Source organism: Mustela nigripes, chromosome 13 (genome assembly GCF_022355385.1).
Source record: "Mustela nigripes isolate SB6536 chromosome 13, MUSNIG.SB6536, whole genome shotgun sequence".
Classification (NCBI taxonomy): Eukaryota; Metazoa; Chordata; class Mammalia; order Carnivora; family Mustelidae; genus Mustela; species Mustela nigripes.
Window position 1 is genome coordinate 44,689,077 of NC_081569.1, and position 13,090 is coordinate 44,702,166.

General features: G+C 41.7%; 1 protein-coding gene across 1 annotated transcript in view; it reads right to left on the reverse strand.

Annotated features, from left to right (window-relative positions):
- Positions 1–7,699: 7,699 nt before the first annotated feature.
- Positions 7,700–13,090, reverse strand: part of PDCD7 (programmed cell death 7) — a 13,863-nt gene continuing 8,472 nt past the window's right edge. Inside the window, exons 3-5 of the mRNA XM_059372268.1 lie at positions 10,886–11,122; positions 10,534–10,621; positions 7,700–8,833 (exon numbers count right to left, since the gene is read on the reverse strand). Coding sequence (XP_059228251.1) covers positions 8,710–8,833; positions 10,534–10,621; positions 10,886–11,122 — 449 coding nt within the window. The 3' untranslated portion in view covers positions 7,700–8,709. The remainder of the gene's footprint in view (positions 8,834–10,533; positions 10,622–10,885; positions 11,123–13,090) is intronic.

The window sequence follows — 13,090 nt, forward strand, 5'->3', positions numbered from 1 at the left end:
TCTGCCTGCCTCTCTAACTACTTGTGATCTCTGTCAAATAAATAAATAAAACCTTTTAACAAAAAAAAAAAAAAAAAAAGAAAGAAAAAGAAAAAAGAAAAGAAAAATAAATGTCTTTTCAGTAAATGGCACACTGGATATCCACCTAGAAAAAAAAAATGACCCGTACTTCACATCATGTACACAAATCAGTTCAGGTAGACTGTAGATCTAAATGTGAAAGGTAAAATAAAAACTTGAAGACAGGGGAATATATTCATGGCTTTATAATAGGTAAACATTTCTTAGGTTTCATTTTCTGCAGGTTGCAGAAAAGACAACAATGAAGCGAAACACTGACAAATTGGTTACATTAAAGAACTTCCACTCATCAGATGTCAGTAAGAGAGTAAAACAACAATGAAACAAAACAGAAACAAAACAAAGACACAAACAAGCAACAAAAGACATAAATCAGAATGGGAAGAGATATTTGCAGTCTATATATCTGACCAAGGATTCATACCTGATATACACAAAGCAAAAAGAAAAAAAAGACGTAGTACAAAAATAGGCAAGAGATGTTAAGAGGCACATCATGAAAAAAGACATCCAAATAAACCTCAAAGTCGTTTAACATCATTAGCCTTTGGGGAAATGCAAAACAAAACAATGAGATACCAACACACACACACACACAAAATCTGTAAATGATTAAAACTAAAAAAAAAAAAAAAAAAAAAGCCTGACAATATCAAGGGTTGATGAGGAAGTGGACATCTGGAACTCTCCTGCACTGTTGGTGAGAAAGTCAATTAGCATTAGTCAACAGTATCTACTACTAAGGCTGAAATCTAAGAATTAAAAATTCATTCACACATAGACTCTGGACCTTTAGTCTAAGATCAAGTATGTGTCTGCTAGTTTAATAATGTTCACAACCACCAGGGATTTGTAATGTATTCTAAACCAGATTAAATAAAGATTCTGACCACAGTCTGGCATTTTGCAAACAATCAGGGCTTATCAGGGAGCCACACCAGGGAGTATCTCCGGCTTAACACAATGTCATCCCTACCAGGATGTTGCAAAGCCCTGTTGCTGAGGGGTCACTGGGTCATCCCCATGCCCACAGGGGAACATCATGTGAGGAGGCAGAGTAAGTAATCTGAGTGCAGAGAGGTCAAATGAGGCCAGATGGGCAAATACTTTAATTCCCTCATCTCCGCTGTCTGCCCACTCCTGTCTGGGTCTTACCGTATGTTAAGCCTCAAGACAGTTTCCCAGCACACTGGGAGCGGTTCTTTATGCTACAGGATCAGACAAGTCGCAGAGTGATCAGTAAGTTATCTGCCCCATCAGCCTGTTCCAACAGGAGACCTCTGAGGATAGGGAGTTGTAGGAGACATAGGAAAGTTAATAAGTTTTGGCATTCTCAGATCGACAGTCATCTCTGCTAAACAGAAAATGAGAGGTACAGATCATGAAGTTGATGATAGTCTTCAAAGGAAAGAAAGTATTCTAGGCCTTATCGGGGTCGGGGGAGCTTCAGCAAGGATGGGACCTTCAGGGTAGGGGAATGGCCTGTGAGCAGGAAAAGGTAGAGTGGAGAGGGTAACTCCAGCTTGAGACAGGGAACAGAGGCAGGGCAGAGTGAGGGGGAGACCACGTGTGACTCAAGTAGATAGTTTTGCTGAGAAGCAGCCTGCAGTTACTGAAGACTGGGGTAGAGCTGGGAAGAGCCCTGAATACTGACTCCATTCAGCAGACAGTGGAGAAAGCCCTGAAGGATCTAAAGGTGTGGGCTGAGAGTAGGGGAGCAGGGATGCTGGCAAAGCCAGTCTGTGCATGCTTCGGCAGGCTCCATAATCCAGGACCTCTCCGTGGGTCTGTGCTCATTGGGCTGAGTCAGAGCCTAGAGGCTTGAAGCAGGGCAAGTGGAGGTTGTGGTAACTGGTCTACGTGGAGCCCAGGCACTGACATGGGTACTATTTTTTAAAGATCTCCACTGTACTCTCTAAATGACTTCATCCTAGTCCATAGTGTCAATAACCTATGTGCCGATGACTCACATATTAAATTCTCCAGTTGTTCTCCAAGATCAAACTCATAACTGCCTACAAGGCATCTCTTCCAAGACTGTCCTCAAGGATGCCTCAGACTCTACATATCCAAAGTGAACTCCTGATTTCCCCTCCCCCAAACTGTGCCTCCTCCTCCAGGATTCCTTGTCTCAAGGGATGTTGAAGGTATACAGACTGAGAACTCATGCCCGACACTTTCTTCTTCACCACAGCCCATCTCAATTCCCTGTCATGTTTCTCTCTTAAATCTCTGGAATCCAGCCATTTCATGATATCTCCACTGCTAACAAGGGAGTCCAAGCCCCCATTATCTCTCACTTGGCTAACCGGTATCCATGTATCCTCTTATGCCCTAATATTATAAGTCTGTTTCATATACTGGGACAAAAGCGATCACTTCAAAACAGAACACTAAGCCGGTTTCCTGCTTAAAAGTTCCCAGCTGCTCTCAGAATAAAACCCGAACTCCTGATAAGGGCTACCAAAGCCCTGCAGTGTCTGGCCGCTACTACCTCCCCTCCTTATTCTTGCTATGCTAGTCTTCAATTGTTTTGGTCTCTTGGCCCAACACAGGCCTTTTGCATATGCTATTCCAAATCTCTGTCTTCTTCTTGTCTCCTCTGTACTAGTTTATAGCTGTTCCTTCTTCATAGTTCAGCTGGAACATCATTTCCTCAAAAGCTTTTCCTGATCCAACCCCCAAACTTGGATAGGATCTACCCAGTACAATGGCTTTTAAGATTTCTTTTTTATTGTGACCCATAGTATGAAATACATATGACCCATATCCATAGTATGAAATACATTTGGCTTTGTGACCCAGCATAGACATATGTAAGCTGAGTAACAATTCCTATCACTACTATGTATTTTCTATTTTACCTAAATGCATTACAAAACTAAATTTGAAAAAAAACGGGGGCGGGGCTACTCTTACAGGACCATACCTTTCCTTCAAAGCACTCAGCACATTTTTTATGATAGTTGGATCAATTAGCTGGATATTAATCTATCCCCCTCAAAACCTGTATGGGGTCTTGGTATTTTGCTCACCATTATAGCCCTCATATTTAGCAAATTAATCTGAGCCTTAACAGTCATTTAATATATATTTGAACAATGGAAAATAGAAATAATGACTAACCACTTTTTCTTTGTAGTACGTATCGCAATTATAACTAATCATCTGTACAGTTAAGCTTCTCTACGCTAGATTCTAACTGAGAGAGCAGGAATTGTCTTTTTGCTCTTTTTTGTCTTCAGCATTTAATGTCATTCCTAGCAAATGGTAAAAACGGTTTCCCAAGTACACAGTTCAAGTCCTGATATCCATATTCTGGCAAGAACTGAGCTGAGAGGAGCCTACTGCTCTGCAAAGTTACGCACTCTAGCACCAACTGCCTTAGAAACGGATCCTTGCTTCAGAGACTATGAGAAACTCAGTTTATTCCAACAGGCCAATGTAACCTACATTGGAAACAGATTCTTCATAGGTAGCCAGATGCGCTAAGTCAGGAACTACTGAATGGGTGTACCCAAAAATTAATAGTTAGGGGTATCTGCCTGGCTCAGAAGAGCACGTGGCTCTTGTTGGTCCAGGGGCATGAGTTTGAGCCCCAGGTTGGTGTAGTGGTTACTCAAATAATAAACTTTAAAAAAAAGTTAACAGTTATGGGGTGCCTGGGTAGCTCAGGCTATACGTCTGCCTTGGGCTTGGGTCATCATCCCAGGGTCCTGAGATCGAGCCCTGCATCAGGCTCCCTGCTCAGCGGGAAGCCTACTTCTCTCTCCCGCTCCCCATGCTCATGTTCCCTTTCTCGCTGTCTCTGTCAAATAAGTATTAAAAAAAAAGAAAGTTAACATTACACAGGAATAGTTTATTGGTTGTTAAGCGTTAAAAGAAAAAAAGATTTAGTTGGAAATGCCTCATGTAACCTCTAGTCCCTTAAATATATCACTGCTAGTACTTGGTAGCACTCACATTCCTTCTATATATTCTATGTTATTATTTGAATGGAAGAAGACATACTTTGTACTTACCTTGTGATTCCCAGGATAACTTCCCTGTGGATAAAACATGTAGAAGTGAACTGCTACAACAGAGGATGTAATCCCAGCTAAGCTGCTTGATACACCTTTGCACAAGTCACATGGACACAGGAACATGAATGGGTTTAGTGATTACATTCGTTGGCTTGTAGCAAATCCTTTGACGTCATAAACTCAGCCACTAGGGCCGAACACTCTTAGTATTTAACATATAACTAATATTTGTTTTCTAATGTCCCTTGTATTTTTTTTAAAGATTTTATTTATTTATTTGACAGAGAGAGATCACAAGTAGGCAGAGAGGCAGGCAGAGAGAGAGGGGGAAGCAGGCTCCCCGCTGAGCAGAGAGCCCAATGTGGGGCTTGATCCCAGAACCCTGAGATCATGACCTGAGCCAAAGACAGAGGTTTAACCCACTGAGCTCCCAGGCACCCCTAATGTTCCTTGTATTTCTTAAAAACAAATGGTTTTTGTTAAGAGTTTCTCACAAATTCAGGGTCTCCTCTACCGGGAAAAAAGACAAAATATTCTTATATACAGGACATGACGAATCAACACATTTCTTGTTAATCTTTGAATGAGTTTATTTCTCTATTTTCATTAATTTATGTTCAATATAAAAAGAACATAGGTATAAAAAAGAGGCAGGATTTAGAAAAAGTCTGCCAGCCCAACAGGACTGTAATTCCTAGTTCTGACTGATAAGCATAAAAACCAACTAACAAGAATCAGCAAGAATGTGGTGTACAAATACCTTTTCCACTTAACAGAACCAAGGGTCACTAGAGAAATGACTGCTTCCTGGTTTGGGAAAGGAAATGCACAAGACAGACTGGGAACAGAACACTGGAATTGAGTGGGAATTTAGGAACTGAGTTAAAAGGGTTGCCGCTGACCAAAGGTGAGGCAATTAATGAAGAAAATAGTAACAATGGGTTGGAGGACAAATTATATTAGGTCTGAGTTTCTAATACTTAAAATTCCCTTTGAAGGGGAATTCACCTTTGAAGGATGCTCGGAGACCAGCTTGTTACTTTGAAAATTAGTTAAAAAAAAAAAAAAAAAGTACTTATTTGCCTTTCCTATACAGATTGTATCCCTAGGGTAACCGAATGGTTGATGAGGCGATGTTTCTTTCTTAGAAGTATTCCAGCGGTGGAGTCTGGGTGGCTCAGCCAGTGAAGCATCTGCCTTTGGCTCAGGTCATGGTCCTGGGACAGAGCCCCACGGGAGGCTCCTTGCTTAGCCGTGAGCCTGTTCTCCCTCTGCCTGCAGCTCCTCCTGCTATGCTCTCTGACAAATAAATAAGATCTTTAAGAAAAGTATTTCAGGGGCACTTGGGTGGCTCAGTGGGTTAAGGCCTCTGCCTTTGGCTCAGGTCATGATCCCAGGGTCCTGGGATCGAGCCCCGCATCGGGCTCTCTGCTCAGTGGAGAGCCTGCTTCCTCCTCTCTCTCTGCCTGCCTCTCTGCCTACTTGTGATCTGTATGTAAAAAAAAAAAAAAAAAAGACAAATTGTAGAATTTGTCTTAAAAAAAAAAAGTATTTCAGGGGCGCCTGGGTGGCTCAGTGGGTTAAAGCCTCTGCCTTCGGCTCAGGTCATGATCCTGGGGTCCCAGGATCGAGCCCCACATCAGGCTCCCTGCTGAGCAGGGAGCCTGCTTCTTCCTCTCTCTATCTGCCTGTCTCTGCCTACTTGTGATCTGTCAAATAAATTAATTTGGAGCCTGCTTCCCTTCCTCTCTCTCTGCCTGCCTCTCTGCCTACTGTGGTCTCTATCAAACAAATAAATAAAATTTTTTTTCAAAAAGGTATTTCATAGGCCCTGGAAAATATTCTTTTCAGAAAATTCCAATCTACATGTGGTCAAGAAATGTGCACACTCTTGAACAGTACTTTCCAGTACAAATATGTCATCCATGCATGTAATTGTACATCTCAATTCAAGCTCAGTTTCAATTCAAACTCTCAATTTCAAGTGCCCAATAGCCATACATGTCTACCCTATTGGGACAGGACAGCTCTCACCACTAAATTACAGGAAATATGGAAACAAAGGAACATGCTGTCACAAGAATGCAATTAGGAAAATCTGACTGGAAACTCTTCACAGAAAAAATGACCCAATTTCCTCAAGTAACTGCAAGGGATGGGGCGCCTGGGTGGCTCAGTGGGTTAAAGGCTCTGCCTTCGGCTCAGGTCATGGTCCCAGGGTCCTGGGATCGAGCCCCGCATGGGGCTCTCTGCTCAGCGGGGAGCCTGCTTCCCTTCCTCTCTCTCTGCCTGCCTCTCTGCCTACTTGTGATCTCTGTCTGTCAAGTAAATAAAATCTTTTAAAAAAATTAAAAATAAGTTGCAAGGGAGAGACAGAGAGCACAAGAATACACAGGAAGAAAGACAGATCTACGGATTATCAGAAACTTAGGAGACATCATCAACCAGACATCATCAACCAGTAACAACATATGGATTGCACCTAGATCTTAATTTGAACAAAATGTAAAACACATGAGATAAGGAGCTCTGAATACTGACTGGGTATTTGATGATATTAAGGAGTCATTCATTTCTTCTAGTGCAATAATGGCACTATGGATAAGTTGTAAAAATATCTTTTAGAGCTACACATACTAAATACTTATGACTATGTCTGGGATTTGCTTCAAAATAATCCAGAGTGGTGGGGATATAGATAAAACAAGATTGGCTACAAGTTGGAAGGTATTTGAAGCCATATGAGGGGTATATAGAAAAAATAATACTACTCTCTTTACTACTGAATGTTGGAAATTTTCCATGATAAATTAAAAAACACTGTGGTTAAAGATTACCATGACACTGTCCATATTTTCAGAAGTATAATCCGTTAAAGACACTATTCTTTCTTTCTAAACTCATTTAGAACCAGAGGCTGCAGCCACTGCCACCACACAAGGCAATAAGCCAGGAAGAACTTACAAAACAAAACCAACCAAAAGACAGAAATAACATTTACTTTATTAAAACTTTGAGGAAGCTGAACGAGGAAGGAGGGATGGTTTTTTCCACCTAGGGTTAAATGCCCCTTGGGTTCTGCTGAGTTTTCCTGAATTTCTGCCTCATGCTTGTGCGCCTCTCAATGTAGATGTTTTAGTGACAAGGCTGCCTGGACACTGAACACATCATACAATTCATCTTTTATTTCTACTCTTTCTGTATCTCATCAGAGAGCAAAAGGACACACAGGCCTATGGGGTTATGTGAGGCTAATCGCATTAGATTTTAAGGTTTATGAGCTTAGGCATACTTAGGCATATCTGTTAACTCTCAAATGCAAAATATATAAATTTAACAGTGCAGATTTAACCAAAATGAACAAAGGTGTCAGCATCTTGCACCCCAGAGCTTCCAACTACATGAAATCATTTCCTAAGCTGGTGTCCTTTCCTGCTTACCCTGAGTTGGATTCCACTAAGTTTGGTACTTGAGGTTCACCTCCCTACAGCAAATGTCTATTTCACAAATTTGCATTTTGGGGTGATAATGTGTTTTGTCAATGCGAAAGTATGTGTAGTGATTTGGTAGGCAACAAATATGGGGGCAAAGGCTCAAGCTAAAAAATAAAAATGGCATTTATTCAGCTTTTTGGAAATATAAATAACACAATAGATGACAAAGAGCAAAATGAAATAAAACCCTTGACATGTTATATGATCGATCATTTCCAGGCACAACAATATTTATTAATGAATATCATAAAATTAATTTAATTTTTATCTGTTTTCCTCCCTGCTTTAACTACATGGGTGCTTCTGGAAGCTTGAGTTTCTAAGTAAACTCCACAGCTATTCCAGCCCCTATAATGTGACTGAGTGAGGTTATGGTCCCACTCCCATAGGGAATAAATGTCTATCAATTGGGATACTGAACCTCTAGACCTCTGGGAACTTAAAAACCATGTGTTTTTGTTAGGATCCTACTAACACAGGAAAATGCAGCCGTTATCCATTAAAACACAATCTGATATGGGTAGAGGTTTTCCAAGTTCTCTGCAGGACCATCAGACGATTCCACCAAGCTTTTCTGGCAGCTTCACCTGCAGCCTGCAGCCTCTCAAGAGTCACAAACCAAAGATAAGGCATTTCTGACCTTTCCTCCTGGAAGTCACAGAGTTCTCTGGGTAGGGAGATTATGGAGGTTTTGCATCAAGCCTGCCTTCACACTCAGTACCAGGGGAAAGGCTGCTAAGTCTACCCAGTGCACGCCTGTGTTGAGCATACTTACCCATCACACACAAGGCCATTGAGAGTAAATGAACAAGTCACTCTGGACCAAGCCCCTTCAAAACAGAGGCAAATTTGGTGAACCAAGGCCACTGCCTGTTGTAATAACCCCAGTTCACCTAGGTCCTTTCCTGAAGAACCATATTAATCTCCTGATTCAAGAGGCATCTCTGGCCAAGACAGAGCACACAAGGAAAACGTAACTTCTGGGTAGGGCAATGCCATATGGAGTTTGGAGGCTGTGGTTTAGTCTACAGCATAAGAAGATGGTGGCATCACTCGTTTTTAAGAGCTGGAAAGAGCCATGGCTGGACCACAATCTTGGAGCATCTTTACTAATGCAGCTTAATGGCCGTTGCCCAGATGTCGTTGCTGGGGAGCGGGGGAAGGACCCATCCTTGGGGAACGGAGTTGCCTTTGGGATGATCAGATGGCACCAGGTACTGATCCCAATCATGCCTTAATAAGAACATTGTAGAACAACAGTTTATTTCTGTTTTATTCCAAGCAACATGTTCAGCAACTAAATACTCTATTTCAGGACTTAGCTTTCAAATGACTCATGTACTAGTCTGCTAAAGAACTTGATTTCTAGGCATTATGCAAAGATCGTATTTCTTAAATGTACATATAAAGGATAAAAAACTGCAAAGAACTTACAATCTTATGGATAACCAAATAATGAATATACAGTTGATCCTCATGATTTGCAGGTTCCATATCTGCAAATGTGCCCATTCACAAAAATTCATTTGCAACCACACAATCATTACTTGTGGGGCTTTAGTGGTCACTTGCCAACATGCACAGAGCAGTGAAAAATCTGAGTCCCTGACAGGCACATTCCCAACTGAAGTTGAATAAGGTGATGCCATCTTCCTGTTTTCAACTTCACACTGTAAAAAAGTGTCTTTTCTGCAGTCTCTTTAGTACCACATTTTCCACGTATTTGTGCTTTTACTGGTACACTACTACAGTGCTAGCTAGCGTGAGAAGGCAGGGGTATGCCTTACAGTGAATACGTACATGCTAAAGAAGCTATGTTGAGGCAGGAGTTACAATGCTGCTAGCTAGAAATTCAATGTTAATGAACTGATAATATATATTAAATAACATGTTTTTAAAAAGAAATCCACATAAAACAATGTTATGTATTGACTGGTTGATGGAAAAGGTTGTGGCTTCAGGCTGACAGGAACCTAACCCCGTATTTCCCCGAGGGATAGCAGTCCAGTATTCTCTAATTCACTACCTGTAGCTTTACAGAATATAACTATGGTGAATGATGAGAATCAACTGTACTTATGTTCAGAAGCTAAAACTTGTATGTTAGCCAGAAATACGCTTTTCCCAGAACACCAACTTGGTATGCTCCAAAGCATCACTAGAGCTCTGGAAGCAACCCGAGAGATCGCTTAGTTCAGTGATTTTCAAACCAGGCTTTCAAGACCATGAGGCCCCAAGCAGATGTTCTGGGGAATCTAGACAACAACAAAGCGCTTCCTGTCAATAACAGATTTGATCTGCCTAAGGAATTCGCTCATTCTAACTATTTTACAAATGGATTTCTCAGAAGACTGTCTCTGGGAAGGGCACTACTGCTGAAGTTTGAAGGCCACATTCTAGTCCACCATTTGCATTTTGTAGGTGAGGAAAGTGAGACCCAAGAGCGCTGAAAACTTGACCCAGCTCATTAGTAACTGCAGATTAAGATGCGACTCCTTGTTCCTAGCTCTCCTGGCTCTGACCTGTGGAACTTACAGGACGGTATGGCACTTAAACAGTCTCCACAGGCAAGTAGGCAGGGAGGGTTTCCTACCCTTGGTCTACTTAGCAGCATAAGAGAATTAGGAAAAGGAAGCCAACGCTTTAATACAACAGTTACAGCATGAGACGATACCTGTTGGGCAAATCACAACCTGAGTTTCAGTTTCTTCACCTGTTAAAACAGAGACATCTACTTCTCAAGGACTGAGGACTAAAGGCATGTGTGGTATCCTTGGAACCTCGAAACTTTACATAAACCCATAAGGAATTAAAAAAAAAAAAAAAGAAGAAGAGGGCCAGCAAGCGATATAGCAATAGACCTCGACAACACAAGCACCTCAAGGGCTACTTGCTACCCAGGGGGAAGGCAATATGGAGAGTGTTAATCTGACCTTATCTGGATGAGAGCTGGCAGGGAGTGCTCGGCTTGGAGGTAATACTGTCGGAAGGGCTGCAAGAGATGAGCGAGTGGGAACTCATCTGCAAAAGAAAGGCACATTACCACGTCATCATTCTTCATATTCAGTGTACTTCTCCATGCAAGCTAACTGAGCCTGTGACTATGACAATGTGGTCAAATATTTCATCTTTGTGATTTCCAGTATACAGTTTAGAATTTCAAATCTTGCAGGTGCCATTAGCTGCCTACCACCTCTTAGCTTATGTTGAGATCATCCACGAGGGAAAAAAAAAAGGTGCCAATCAAGTATTTTCCTTTTCTCCCCTGGTTACAGAGGAACTTACCTGGATCCCCAAATAACTTGGACTCAATTTCACGCTTCTGAAGTAAAATCTTCTCTTTTTCTTTCCTCTGTTTCTTTTCTAGTTCTCTTTTCCTCTCTTCCTCTTGTTCTCCTTCCAACATGACTCTGAGGGCTCTCTCTTCAGCTTCATACAATTCAGAGCGTTTTTTAATTAGTTTTCTTAGTCGCTGAAGATGATGCTCGAAAGTCTCATCTGCTGAGGCTGGGGGACAGACACCTAGGCAGAGATCCGAATGGTATTTTAGAGATAGCTATCTCTAAAATTTATCCCAAAATCGGCATTCTAATGAGCAGACTCAAAGCCCCGTTTAGGCTGCCATTTGCAACGACGCTGATGGAACTAGAGGGCATTATGCTAAGCGAAATAAGTCAATCTGAGATAGACAATTATCATGTGATCTCACGGATACGAGGAATTTGAGAAACAAGACAGAGGATCCTAGGGGAAGGGAGGGAAAAATGGAACAAGATGAAACCAGAGAGGGAGACAAACCATAAGAGACTCCTAATCTCAGGAAACAAACTGAGGGTCGCTGGAGTGGAGGGGGCGGCTGGTTGATGGACAATGCGGAGGCTATGTGCTATGGTGAGTGCTGTGAATTGTGTCAGACTCATGAACAACAGACCTATATCCCTGAAACAAATAATACATTATGTGTTAATAATTTTTTTTAAAAAAAGCTCTACTTACACTATGAATTTGCTCAGAATCCGTAAATTCTAACCAATGTTCAAGGTTCAATTTGATCCTGAGTCTCCAATTAGTCTGACCCCACCCTGGCTGACTTTCCCTAACTCCTCTCTCTGGATCATTCCACTTAACCTGATTTTATTTATTTCTAATGGTTTTGATCCTTTGGTTGGTCAATGATCTCACTAAAGAGAGGATCTCTCAGGGCCTGGGTGGCTCAGTCATTAAGCGGCTACCTTCAGGTCAGGTCATGATCCCAGGGTACTCGGGCTCCCTGCTCGATGGGAAACCTACTTCTCCCTCTCCCATTCCCCCCTGCTTGTGTTCCCTCTCTCACTGTGTCTGTCAAATAAATAAATAAAATCTTAAAAAAAAAAAAAAAGACAGAGAGAGGATCTATCTTATACTTCTTCATTCTGATATTCCCATAGCACAGGCTCCCAGACCAAACAATAAACAATTCTCTTGTTGATGGAGCCTGAAGTTCTGGGAGAACACACTTGGATAACGAGGAAAAAATACACATAACCAATCACACTGACCTCACAGTCTACTGCTTAGTGTAGGACAACCAAATATTTCAGTTTGTTCAGTTTTAGTATTGAAAGCCCAGCATCCTGGAAAACCTGGGATGGTTAGTCACCCTGATTTAAATGTGAGGTCAGCTAATAGGACAGGCAACATAGCTAGTGTCACAATTGGGAAAATTTGATTACAGACCAGTTAATAGGTGATATCAAAGGATTATTACTAATTTTGTTATGTGTGATAATTGCATTATAGTTGACTATGGGCATTTTATTTAAGTGTTCTATTTTTGTGCATGAGTGAAAAAAATTTTTTAAAGATTTTTTTATTTATTGGGATGCCTGAGTGGCTCAGTTGGTTAAGCAGCTGCCTTTGGCTCAGGTCAGGATCCCAGTGTCCTGGGATCGAGTCCCACATTGGGGACTCCTGCTGAGCAAGGAGCCTGCTTCTCCCTCTGCCTCTGCCTGTGCTCATTCTCTCTGACAAATAAATAAATAAAATCTCTTTTTATTGAAAGAGAGAGAGAAAATAAGTGGGGGTGAGGGTTACAGGAAGTAGCGGACTCACCACTGAGCAGGGAACCCAATGTGGGGCTCAATCCCAGGACCCCAGGATCATGACCTGAACCAAAGGCAGATCCTTAAATGACTCCTGATTTTGGCTAAGGTCATGAAATCAAGCCCCGGGTCACTCTCCCCGGTTAGGAGAGAGTCCGCTTCTTCCTCTCTTTCTGCTCCTCCCCTGGCTTGTGCTCTCTCTCAAATAAATAAATAAAATCTTTTTAAAAATTTCCTAAGGAAATGTTTTAAAGTTTAATGAACACTTGAGTGGGTTACAGTTGTGCACTCGCTACCACCGGCCCTGAGACAGAGAAGCTGCTGGTGATTCATCCTGGAGTGATGTAGGTGTGGGCCATCCACAAAGATTTTAAAGGCAAATGTATTTATTATGGAAGCATCTTAACAA